At 36.4% G+C, this 13,764-nt stretch overlaps 1 protein-coding gene across 1 annotated transcript in view; it reads left to right on the top strand.

Annotated features, from left to right (window-relative positions):
• The window catches only part of MALRD1 (MAM and LDL receptor class A domain containing 1), a 731,799-nt gene that overhangs the window by 90,560 nt on the left and 627,475 nt on the right, over positions 1–13,764 (top strand). Inside the window, exons 12-13 of the mRNA XM_057304733.1 lie at positions 3,728–3,825; positions 11,453–11,626. Of these exons, the coding sequence (XP_057160716.1) occupies positions 3,728–3,825; positions 11,453–11,626 (272 nt within the window). The remainder of the gene's footprint in view (positions 1–3,727; positions 3,826–11,452; positions 11,627–13,764) is intronic.

Raw genomic sequence — 13,764 nt, 5'->3', positions numbered from 1 at the left:
AATTCTTTTAATCTGTGGATATAAAATGATAGCTTGTTTGTAACCTTTATTTGTATTTATCGAGAAATGATCTTTTCAAATGTTTCTAATTTCTCAGTTTACTTAGATTATCTTTAATTTCTCTAATCTGAAGCTTTTAGCGTATAGATTAAAAAATATTTTGCTAAATTTTTTTTAGGTTTTCGATATGTTTGCAGCTATTATATTTTAAAAACTTTTGATTGTTGCTGGTATATGGAAATGTAATTGTACTTTTAAATATTACTTTGTATCCAGTGACCTTGCTAATTTTGTGTATTATAGTTAAGAGTGTATGTATGTATATATTTTATTTTCTAGGTTCACAATTATTTTCTCTGCAAATAATGACAATTTTATTTCCTTGTTTCTAAATCTTAAACCTTCTGTTTTCTTTGTTTCATTGCGCTGGTTAGTAACTCTGGAAAAATGCTGAATACAACAGGTGATAGCTGCTATGCTTCTCTTGTTCTTATTTCAGAAGAAAATTATCAATAATTCAACCTTAAGTGCTATATTCGCTGAAAGATTGTTTTGCTTTATTAGATAAAGATGTTCCCTTCTATTCATAATGTGGTTTTTTTGTGTGTATATATCTATATCTATGTTAAGATTTGTCAGATTTTTTTTTAGTATTGTGATAACCATATGATCATCATATTATCATTTTTGTGTGTTCATAAGGTGAATTTTTCAAATATTAAACCATCTTCGCATCGATGAACCAAATCTCATTTGGTTGGTTTTGTTTATTGTATTCATGATTTTTTATTCTAGATGGTAATATTGGTTTATGATATTTGTATCTCTGTTCATTATGATGTCTGATCTCTCATGTTTTCACGTCGTGTAAATCCCTTCTAGACCATTGCATTAAAAGCAGGTGCATGCTTGGTAAAAGATGAGTTTCAGGCTAGCATGGACAATTTCATGCATGGAGGCTGAGCCCCTTATTCTTTAATTCTTAAGCTGTGTTAGTCGTGTCCCCACTCTGGGGTGTGTGGGTGTACAGGAATTTTGCAGTATAAACAATTCAGATTACCAGGCACAATCTCCTTGATATAATTCCATAGTTCTCTTAACTAAGTACATTCTGCACAGCAGACTTACAAGAAGGTAAATCCAGAGACGTTTTTCTAGAAGTCCTTGGGTCTAGGCTCAGAGCTCAGAGTTTAGATTTTCTTAACCCTGCATTTATAAGTATTAAATCTGTATTATTTGTCTTCTAAATATTAAAGTTCTCTTAGGATTTTATTTAGCTTTCAAATAAATTTTCACTGAATTAATATTTTTATAATATCATCCCTTCTAAAAAAATATATATAATCTATTTAATCAGAGGGTTTATGGTCTTCCACAAGTTTTTATAATGTTCTTCATAAAAGTTCTGTCCTTTTCTTGTTAAACTTATTCCTATATATTTTGTATTAATGTAATTGTGAAGAGAATATTTCTCACCATTTCTGTATCTAGGGTCTTATTGCTAAAGTTAAAAAAATAATAACATTTTTCTGTTTCCATTTACCGTACCAAATTCTCTTATTAATACTTGTTATTATTTAAAAATAGAAGTCTTCAGGGTTTCTACTTTTGTAGTTATATAATTGGCAAAACATGAGAACTCTATTTTCTTTTATATTTACTAAGTATATTATTTTCTTGACTCTCATATTCACTAGGCCTATAAGATAATGTTAGTCTAAGGTAATTAATATTATCTGTGATTAATAAGGATAGAAATCTCTAATTCCTGTTTTTAATTAAAATAGCTTTGTTGTTTGTCACTTAGGGTATTTATTTTGGGGTTGATCATTAGTCTGCATTCAATTGTTTACTTTTAATATTTTCTTAAGGGTTTTTTTTTTTTTTTTTCCATTGGCAATGGCTATTTTTTCCTAAGTCTTCTCAATATTTGTTGATTCGAGCCTGACTTTGCCCTTTAATTTGTGGATCTGATTGACTGTGTTGATAGAGCAGCTAAATTAAACTCAGCTTCCTTTCATGGTCATGGACATATAATCTTTTTGATAAGGATTTCAAATGTAATTGATAGCTTTTTAATTAGAATTTTGCATCTATGATCATGAATGGCATTGCTCTGCAGTTTATTGTTCATTTTCCTATTTCCATAACTTTTAAATTAGAGATAGCTGGCAATGTAAAATGAATCAAGGAGTTCTCCTATTTCTCCAAGATTGAAGATCCCTTGAATAATGTTACAAGTATTCCTTAAAACAAAAACTCAACTGGGATGCCATACATTTCCAGTAGATTTTTTTTTGGTATCATGTTTTCCAGTCATTTTTGTGATATAACCAATTTATTCATACCTTTTGCTGCTTTTAGAATTTGGAGATTTAGTTTATATGTCCCATCCTTTATTAACTGCTTGTTTGAAATTGTATATATTGTTTTTAAATGACCAGGGGACTAGGATTTTTGAATATTTGTTAATTTGTAGAATTCTGACTCGTCTTTTAAAAGTATTTGAGTTTTACTTGAACCTGAGGATTTTTAAGCTGGAATAATTTTTTTCAGAATCCTCTTTTCCTATGCTGTTGTTTGATAGGTGAAACAGAATTTAGTGAGCTGATATAGTTTCTATCACTCTTCGTTTGAAATTAAGGAATAATAGCTTTTATTCTTTCCTGTTGTTTTGGGATGTTAAAGCCCATATAAGGGTGCCTGGCTGGCTCCAGTCAGTAGAGCATGTGACTCTTGGTCTCAGGGTTATGAGTTCAAGCCCCACACTGGGTGTGGAGCCTACTTAAAAAAAAAAAAAAAAAAAAATCCATATAAATTGGTTCTGTTTTTCTCTTTCAGAGATGATACTGCTGATTTGCAACCTTGGTTTTTCTGTTAAACATATGGTGGTAGCTATAAAATAATACATTTTAATTCTGAAGTCCTTTCCTTTCTGTCTAGTCAGCATTGACCTGTATCTAGGAAAATCACCTTCTGAATATGGTATTTTTCAGTCAAAATTGTCCACTTTCCAGGTTGCCCATCACTTCGTGATTATCAAAGGGCAGGATCAGCCCTTGACATTGTTCCTCGTAGCCTTCCTTGTAAATTTTCAGTATTCGATGAAGCTACCCGTGACAGCAGTTCAGAATGTGTGATCTTTTGAGCTGCGAAGAGATGTTATCCGCCTATACGTTTGCCATGAGCGCATCCACTGTAGTTAAAATCTAAAAGCAGTTATTTTGTTAACGCTCAGATTAGATCTTTAATTAAGCTTTCATCCCCACTAGCACAGACAACAATGTCAAACATGTAAGCCCCAGGAGAAACCCAACTCATTCCACAGGCTCGCATCCTTCAGTACTTTGTGAAGAAACTTAAAAATAATGCTCTCATGAGAATTTCATAAGGGCGTGTTGAATATCTAATTGTAAGCATAGAAGCTTCGTTTAATTTCAGGCTCTATTTATGACACGAGTCAAGCCAATAAAAATGTTTAGGGGCTTCAGATCAAGAGCTTATTTTTAATCAATTGGATTTTATTTTAGATATTTAATGTTATCCGTATGGAAAAACTTTTGGTTCTCTACAGAGCTAAATGGTCAGTGAGTAAAATTGTAATTTTCTTGATGTGATTGGCAGTTGATTGTGTGCAAGGATAAGATGTTAGAGTAAAGAACTGCTGAAAGGACAACAGTAGAATTGGTATCTGTGTGACTTTTACATTTTTTTCTTTTTTTGGTAGGATCATTCATTTATTTCAGGTCCCATCAATCTCCAGGAGTGGCCAAACTTGGAAGTCCTATTCTTAGAAAAGCACTCACTGCCTCTACCCCATGTCAGGTAACCAGTTATTGGAATTTCCATTGGCCATTCTGTGGTTGTAAACTGTTAGGTGTGGGTTACTTGTGCCAGTCAATGCCTTCTATGTTTTACTGCCTTTTTCATGATGAACTGAATGATTTATATGACCTATTTCAACATGAAATGTGATGTCCTTCCAAAAGACCATTTGCAACATATAACTTAAATGGTTCTTTTTTGGGGCCTATGAAAGAATATTTCTGTCATTTTGTATTCTTTCCACATAGTCCTTCCAGTAATCCGAAGCTGTGGATCCGCGTTGCCAAAACTGCTGATTATTTTGGCCAGCACTGTTAATTGAGTAAAATAAAATCAGCCAAACAAAGTACTTGCTGAAAGGAAAATGAAAGGGTGAATAAAGAGAGAGAAATACGTGCAGAAAAAATAATTTCATTTTCTGAAATTTTATTTTTTCAGTTAGTCTTTGTGGTGCCGAGTAAACAGAGAGCAAGCGATACGTACTCAACAGCATGATAGAGAAGGAAGCAGAGAAGGGCTTTGGAGTCAGACCTGGTTCAGATCTCAGTTCTGCCACAGTCTCTTTGAGACTTCGTGTCTACACTGCAAGCGTAATATTAGCGTACCTTTTTCACATGGTCGTCAGGATTAAAATAGCATTAAGTAAAGTATCTGACAAAGTATCTGGCACATAGTAGGAGTTCACTAAAAAGAATTCCTTTATTTTCCATAGAACTAACACCTACATTTAGATGTTTCTGTTCAGCTTGCCTTGTTTTTCATCCTTTTGAGCATTCCAGCAAGCCTCTAAGCCCTCAGGATTTCAGTTTATTTATTTTTTTAGTTATCAGAAGAGCATGCAGATCGATACTGCTGCACACCAAATTCATCATCTGTAAATGTGGGGGTACGGCAGTTTATTCAGGCATTCCTGGTGACAAATTACATATTATTTAGAGGAACAAATCTAATTATATGTTCAGCTTGATATAAATCTGAATGGGAGTACTCAGATCTCTTAATGGATTTTCCTCTCTCTCTCTCTCTTTTTTTTTTTTCTTCCCCTCATGATTTCCGGCCCATTTCTCTATGGGATTATATTTAAAATAACTGCCTGCATTCCATTTCCACTTTGCCCAAATGCACCCTACAATTGCTCACCTTTGTTTTATTTCAATTAAATACTATGTAATAGATATAGATTTTTTTTGAGAACTCCTGAGGCATTTACTTGCTCTGTTAAAGTACTTTACAAGCTTACTTAGCCTTAATTCAGGGTCATACACCAAAGAGATGTGATCACTGTTGTGACATACGTAAGGCATTGGATACAAAACAATAAAATGTATTAATTCTACCTGTTCTGCAGAAATTTGAAAGCAAACATTAAGAGCTTATTAGAAATTCCTGAGATTCGATGAGAAATCGTATACATTTTTTCTTTTCAAAGATGATCCACATTTTCCATTGTTGTATGCTGGTGGCCATTAATTTGTGGTCATTGGGATTATGTTCAACATACGATTGTTTCCACTTGGGAGCATTTTTCTCTATTGTTGCTGAAACTTGGAGCTTAGCTGTGGTGGGGCCTCAGTGAAAGCCATGGGCAGTTTAGACACTTGCTGATTTATTTCTCAGAACTAGTACTCAATCTCCCAAGGCCTCAAATGCTGAGTTAGTGGTTTGCCTTGCCTTTTAGAAAAACAAGGAACCATTACAGACCGCCAGAAGAGGGTTTTTTTTTTTTTTTCCCCTTTTGTCTGTATCTGCTTGAATGTTAGTACTTTTGAGTTAGAGGGATGGATGTTTGGGTTACTTCATAAAACTTTTTAGTCTAGGAAGTAGAATTAGACAGCTAGAGAAGGTTATCTATAGTCTGAGGTACACATAGCTTGGTGTTCTTTCCCAAAGGAGTATTCCAGGAATATAGCATTACTTTTTTTACAAGGCTGTGGTAACGTGTGACACTTTCTTTCATAAAAGTTACAGAATAAGCAAACAAACCAAATTCTTATCTTCTTGAGTAATCAGAAAATCCCGCCGATCTTCCTAATTGGAACATATTGATAATAGTTATATTCGTGGAATAGCAGATGTTAGTCATTATAAAATGGTGAAGGTAGGTGGGGAGATAGCTGAAGTTGGGTGCTTTGATATGATTAAAGTCTACATTTTATGAAATTACATTTTTTTCCCCTACATCATCATGTGAAGCTAATACACTTCAGAGCATTTTTTTGAAAGGACTTTAAAACCATGAAGCTTTCTTTTGAGTCTCCATCTCTAACGACAGGCTGGTAGAGTCATTTTGCGTGAATTATCTTGTGCTTTACATATAGCCAGCACATGGCAGCAATGCGCACAAATTTTCCTACACCCACTCCTTGCTGAAGATGTGGACTTTAACTTAAAGACTTCAAAAGTCCCTTCAGTCACTGTTGGAAACTTGGCATTTTTCCATGGAATAGTCAAGAGATAGGACAGAGCACATGGGAGCCAGAAGCTACTATTTCTTACTTATGTTGAAATGCTGTTTTTTGAATTAACTAGGAAATATCAAATATGAAGGAGATTTATGGTAGGTATTAATACTTCCTTAATTCTCATATTTGAGTTACTATACAAAATTTTAGGACGTCACCATTAATTAAAGACAGGAAGATTGATAATACAAAGCTTCTGCTTTCAAAGCTGGTTTGCATATTTGTCTACTTTAAAAACAATTCCCCAACTTGTTTTGCACTTGTTTTAATATTCTTTATTAAAGAATAAAAAATCATAAAATTTTTACAAAAGCGAATGAGGTTATCAAGGAAAAGGTAGATGAAGCAAGAGATGGGTTGGTTCCGCAAATAAAGCCTATTAGAGCCAGGCTACACATTTGAACTGTTTTCCAGCAACCAGTGGAGACAGATGAATCATCATTTGGTTTAGGTCCAAGGCAATAAAAATAACAAAACAAAGCAAAAATAGTTCTTTTGAGAATTCTCTCCTGAGTGCATATAGTGATAACAATGTAAACATTCTTTCTCTGATTCCGTACACACATATTGCTTAACTGCCCCGTGCTGATCACAGCCTGCGATGCTGGGAATACAATAGGGACAACCTAAGTACCTGCTTGCCCTCCTGAAATGTCGATTTTAGGAATTCTGACAGCAATTCAGTGTTACGTTCTCCAAGAGGGTGAGTTCAGCATAACAATAATAATCCACTTGCAGCAGTTCTCTTGACAAGTTTTGAAAGGCCATGTCTTATAATGTTCCCCAGATGAACTCATGTCAATAAGAAATTTAGTAAAAAAATAAAATAAAAAAAATTATGGAGTGGGACTTGCAATAGTATAATCACACTTCATTCCCTGATTGTTTTGTTTAATCCCAGCATAGATGTTACAGTACGGGATGGATTCTAGAGGAAGCAACACGCCGGGGGGGGGGGGGGTGACAGGTGGAGTGGGTACTCTCTCCACTGTGCGTGAGCAGAACACGTGGAAGCTAATCATTTAAATGAAAACACTATATTTTACTGAAGGTTCTAAACTTCTAATTAAGCTTATTCAGATGAAGAATACTCAGGCAAAAACATAATTGTGGGGGCGCCTGGGTGGCACAGCGGTTAAGCGTCTGCCTTCAGCTCAGGGCGTGATCCTGGCGTTATGGGATCGAGCCCCACATCAGGCTCCTCCGCTATGAGCCTGCTTCTTCCTCTCCCACTCCCCCTGCTTGTGTTCCCTCTCTCGCTGGCTGTCTCTATCTCTGTCGAATAAATAAATAAAATCTTTAAAAACAAAACAAAACAAAACACCATAATTGTGACTAGGAGCCAGAAAAATCACTACGGTAATGTTTAGAGTGTGTGATGAACGATGACCCTCTCAACGTGGCCTTAGTCCCAGCCGAATTTTGGGGAGCTCCATATATATCATCTTTTCCCCCCTCTTCTCCTTTTCTGTTCTTATTTCTTTTTTTTCTTCCTTTCCTTTCTTTTTCTTTTTTCACTATTTTTGTTATTCTAGATCTTGAAGATAAAACAGGTTGCACATGCCAGACAGGGTCTGATGCGAGGCAGAGAAGGCAGAAAGTAGCTGAGCATTTGGAGAATGCTGAGAAAGAGCTTGAAGATCTGGCCAAGGAGTTCTGAGATAGGAGAGCAGGTGGAAGGAAGCCTCTAGAAAAGTTGAGGAAAGAAGCAGAACCTTTGAAGAGTAGAGTTGCAGCTGGACACAGACCAAGATCAAATGAAACAGAAATAGGAAGAAATTATTTTAAACTTGTCAATAATGCCCTGGTAGGTCCTTCACAGAGTTAAGTGTCAGAGAGCCTGATTACTCCTTGGTAGAGCTAGCCACCCAGTGCTCTGGGCGATGTCACAGGGCACTGCAGGAACAGAAGGACAAGTGGTGTGACCAGGGCCTTCACGCTTTCTGGCTTATTCACCTGTACTCATAACTGTTAGTATATCACCTGAAAAGCTGTCCTTTCCTTTTGTAGTAAAAATGAATGATTGGATATTTTGTTTTTTTATTTTATTTTAAAAAAAAGTTTTATGTATTTATTAGAGAGGGAGAGCACAGAGAGAGAGAGAGAGAGAGAGAGAGTGAGAAGGAGAGGGAGAAGCAGGCTCTCCGCTGAGCAGGGACACCCGATGTGGGACTTGCTCCCAGAACCCTGGGATCATGACCTGAGCCAAAGGCAGACACTTAACCAACTGAGCCACCCAGGCGCCCTGATTGGATTTTTTAAATAAAAAATGTAAATATGCACAGTTAGGGAATACAGTTTAAACCAATAAAATGGTCTAAGCTTCATTTATTTTTTTCCTCTCCAGTTTGCAATTAGAGGAACTGCTTTGTGGGAAGCTCTTTTAACCACATGAAATTGTCTTGACTACAATAATTCAGTGTCTATATAAAATGTGCCTTGGTGAAAAACCAAGAGAAATAAAACCAAGCCTTTAATATTAACATTTATCTTGACTACTTTTTAATGAATCAAGCATGAATCACAAAAATAATTTCCTGTTGACATGAAAAGTAGTAAATATATTTTAAATGGTTGGTGTAATTTTAACATACATGTTTCGTAGTTCTGTTTAGTAGAATTTTCTGTGATAATGGAAGTTTTTCTCTGCTGTGTCCAGTATGGTAGTCACTAACTGCATATTGCTATCGAGCACTTAACGTGTAATAAGTATAACAGAGGAACTGGATTTTTCATTTGGTTTCATTTTAATTAAGTTACATGTAAATAGCCACACGATTTTCATAGCTTTGCCACTATACACATTATAGTTAATTGTTCCCTTTTCTTTTCATTCTTTCCCATAAAACTCTGGAGTCCCTAAAGACACCGAATACTTTGTACCTTTTCTGACACCGAGCAGCTTCTTTGATGCTCTCTGGGAAAGTTTACAGGTGTTTGCTGATGCGCTGATGCTAATAGTCCCACTCATCCCTCCCTTCTTTTTTTAAAAAATACTTATTAACTGAAAACCTACTAAACACACACTGCTTTAATATATTCTGCGAGGAATTCATGGCACACCTTGTGATTCTGAGTTCATGGCTTTGTGTCCTGGTGTGTATCAGATTGAGAGCGACAGAGGTTGCACATTTGACACGTGCCTATCTGAAATCACGGCTGTATCAATGACTTTGTTCAATGATTTCACTCTTACCAATATTAAATTTGAAAGCAACTGTGGAAGATTTCTTCGTCTGTAATAAGCTAAAGAGTTCTTAATGGTCTACAATGCCAACTCTGTTGAAGTAGTAAATTAAATATAAGTCTTAAGCTCTTATCCTATTAAATATGGATCCCATTGGTATTTACTCTTAATACACTATTAAAATACATTAACACTGGTGATGTACTGAATGACAAGTTGACAGTTTGATATTCTGAGGGGGCATGTGTGTCTCTTTTACTACTAAGTTTAAAGCTCTGGTTTGCATATTTACAAGCTTGGAACGTGCTGGAACTTGAGCAGGGATCTAAAATTTAATTGCAGTTGAGGAACCTAAGTCCTCACTTCCCATGGGATCTAATCAAACACTTCCATTTGACTTTTCATTTCTCACTTACCTGTCAGGTTTATCTGAGTTTAGGGGAGCATGGTAGTAAAGTTTAAAATGAAGTGGACAGAATTTTTTTGATGAAGTGGTGTCAGTTAGGTAGAGACACTAACAAAAGGTGTACCACATTGGGAAAGAGAATGTTTGCTCTTTTAAGCTAGACAACTTTTTAAAAGTGCATCTAAAATTTTTTTTGACTTCAGGGGCGCCTGGGTCGCTCAGCCAGTTAAGTGTCTGACTCTTGATTCTGGCTCAGGTCATGATCTTAGGGTTGTGAAATCGAGCCCTGCATTGGGCTACATGTTCAGTGGGGAGTCTGCTTGAGATCCTCTCCCTTTCCCTCTGCCCCTCCTCCTGCTTGCACTCTCTCTCTCTCTCTCTCTCAAATTAAAAAAAATTTTTTTTCAACTGGAATTTCCACTGAAATTGGTACTAACCATAAAATAAATGGGGAGACTATGTATATACTAATATCTGTCCATGTCACAAAATAAAACCATAGTGGTGAAGGAAAAAACCCCAAGAATTTAAAATACAGTGCAGTGGAAAAGGAGTCACTTTGAATCCAAAGAGAAAGATTTTACTTCTGAGAGCCTCATCTCTGAATGTTGTGTCTTCTTAGAGAGTCCTAAGGCTACACTTTTCGAAGAGATGAGATGAAAAAAAATCACTGTGTGTCTAAACTTGTTTTTAATGGAGGTTTTGTTGACATATGTTATAGAGCAAATCATCCAGCCATTGAGGGAATTAATCCCTGCCTCACACAGTGCCTGTTACTTAGTAAATGCTCAGTAAATATTGCTTGAATAAATGAGAGTCCCGAATTCCACATTGTAGCTATTGCTGTCAGCACCTGAACTAATTCATATATATGTATTTTTACTACCTAGTTAAGTGCTCAAACCCTTAGATTGTCATCCCTGATAATGACTAGGAGGTGAAATGATCACCCCCCCCAAAAGGATGTTTTCTTGCTTGAATTATGAATTACCAGTATTATATGAGCTCCCAAGTTCTTTGATAGTGTCCCCATGAGACAGAATTAATGAAAAGGACTCATTGCAGTTTTCTTTTTCCTGAGAAAATAATTTTTCAAGAAAACTTTTTTTTTTTCCCATGGTTTGGTATTTGAGACATCAAGGAGAATGTATAAGTAAAAACCTGATTTTGTACACTAAGACTATATAACTCCCCAGATTTATAAGAAGCAAGAGGGAAGGGTCCTTCTGTAGAAGTAATGACCATGGAAACTTCTGTGGAAGCAGATTTGTGTGGACAGATGCGTGTCCTCAAACTTGTCTTGGTGGTGTGGTAATGTCCCATTTCTTTAGACCTCTTGATGGCCTGTGTTAAAAATACCAGTTACTATAGCCTCCTTGAGCCTTTTCTAAAGGGGAGAATGCAAAAGCAGGCAAAAGACATACTTAGCATTTTCTGGGCTCGCGTATTTGGAGGAAAGGAGAATTGAGATTATATTTGACAGCAGAATGATTTGTGATATTTTTAATTATAGAAAAGCTGTTGGAGACCGGTAAATGGAATATTTATGTCATTCAAAAACATTTCCAACAGGTGCAATTTTGGTATCATTTGTCGCGGCATGCACGTCTCTCGGTTTTTACAAGAACATCACTGGATGGGGGTTCGCAAAAGCAAGGTGATCTAATTGGAATTGCCAAATCTCAGTGGAAACAAGCAAAAATCAATCTCTTTGTGACGGCTGGAGAATCTACTCTACCTTTTCAGGTAAGAAAGCACATTAGAAATTAATACAACTCAGCGGAAGATGCTAATTTAATACGACTTGTTTTCTCAGAGAACAGTGTTAGCACATATATAATACATATATCTCATAGACTTATCAGATATTAATAAAGCAAGCACATTCACAATCAGGGATGAGTACAGTTAAATCGAGTGCTCAAACTGTTGTGTGGACGCTTAGCAAAACTGGAGATAAGAATTGAATAGGAGGCAGAGAAAACAGAATTGAATAAGATGGCAGAGAGAGAAGTCATTTAATAGGAAAATACTCATTTTTTTAAGTGAGGATGGTGGATTATATGAGGTGGTGAAAAAAACCTGGCTTGCACGGTGCTCCCATTTTAGTTCTGATGCTGCCTTTTCTGCCACCCATTAATACTGAGAATTTTTATCAATCTTTTATGTCATTTTCTTGGCTCATAGTAAAAGGAGGCAACTGTAGGTAATCAAATTGGTGCCCAAACTTCCACCCTCCTGGATATGGCTTCTTTCTGGATGACATTTGAATAGAGCGATTTTAGAAACTAGATTGGATGATAGAATATGGCAGAAAACACAGACCTTTGGAGTTAGGTGGTCTGCGTTCTGATCTCTGCTCAGCTCATGGGTTGCTAAGTGACTCCAAATTATATCTTTGAGCTTCACATTTCTCTATCTGTGAAAACCATGGAGATGGTAAAAGCAATACTTCAGGGGAGTCTGAGTATTAAAGATAAAGCTGAAATGGTGGCCATGAATATGGGCTCTGGAGTCTGGGGTTCAAGCCAGGTGTACATCTTGGGGAAGTTGCTTAATCCCTCTGCACTTGTTTCTTCTCCTGTTAAATAGGAGGTGAGGGTCATTGATGGGTGTTAGGAGTCCCTAATAGATAACGTACCTCATTGGTATTGGTCCTCATCTCAACCAGTTAAGATAAATATAGAAGTCAAACAGCAAAATATTTTAGAGAAGATGCTTTTAGAGTCTGCAGCCGTATGTTTAAATAACACTTCATCTCAGAATAAATAGATTCAGCCAGAGAACAAGGAAGTCTGCCAGAGAAATCCAGGACTCACACATTGGGGGAAACCTATTACTATTAGCCAGAACTAACATCAGAGTGTATGCGTCCAAAAGAGTGGGAGTTGAAGGAGAGACAAAGAGCATGAGTTTAGCACATCCAGCTTATTCTAACATCACTAATCAGCTAAATCCTCCTCTCCATGGGAGAGAGTAAGAATTCAATAATAGCAGTGTTACTGCAAGGAAGTTCCTGCCCATGGAAGTAGGAGGAATAGGGAATAAATCTGGACCCCTGTCAGTATTCTCTTCTTTCTAGAACTGTTGTGAGGATTGATTACATGTGTAAAACACATAGAAGATATTCTGTCATGGAGTAAACACACAAAGTTAGCTCTTATATTGCTGTGATTATCACTTGGACATTGTCTGGGAATAGTAGACACTCAGTTAATACTAGTATTCTTTATTTTGGAAAGGAGTCTCCTCTGGACCAGAACTCTAGGCTCAGGGATTAGAGGCTATGTCACTCAGGTCTCTAAACTCCCTGATTCTCAAGGATCACATTTATGACTGCACTCCCATGTCTAATGGACAAAAATACTGTGACTCTAGTAACTCTGAATAGGAAAGCTGTGAAGGCCAGTCATGGAATCATGTAAGTGCCAATCTCCATTACATGGGACAGGACAAACAAAATCAGAACAGTCTGATCCTTGCTTCATTTATTTATTTTCTGTATAATGTTATTTTCATTGGGTTTGCTTTTAGTTAGAATGAAACTTACCGTGAAGATCTTTGAGAGTCGCTTGTTAACTGACATTATTGGGAATTAAACAGAACGTCCTTCACACAAAAACCTGCATGTGAATGATGATTCATGATTTCCTTATGATTGCCCAAACTTAGAAGCAACCCAAGATGTTCTTCAGTAGGTGAATGGATCAATAAACTGGGGTACATCCAGAGAATGGAATAGCATTCAGTGCTAAAAAGAAATGAGCTATCAGGTCATGAGAAGTCATGGGGGCACCTCAGGTGCATATTACCAAGTGAAAGCAGCCAACCTGAAAAGGCTACTTTCTCTCTGAGCCCAACTATCTGGCAATCCAAAAAGGCAA

This window comes from Ursus arctos, unplaced genomic scaffold (genome assembly GCF_023065955.2).
Source record: "Ursus arctos isolate Adak ecotype North America unplaced genomic scaffold, UrsArc2.0 scaffold_30, whole genome shotgun sequence".
NCBI classification, from domain to species: Eukaryota; Metazoa; Chordata; class Mammalia; order Carnivora; family Ursidae; genus Ursus; species Ursus arctos.
The sequence above is the reverse complement of the archived record's forward strand: the minus strand, read 5'-3'. Positions and strand labels throughout refer to the sequence as shown.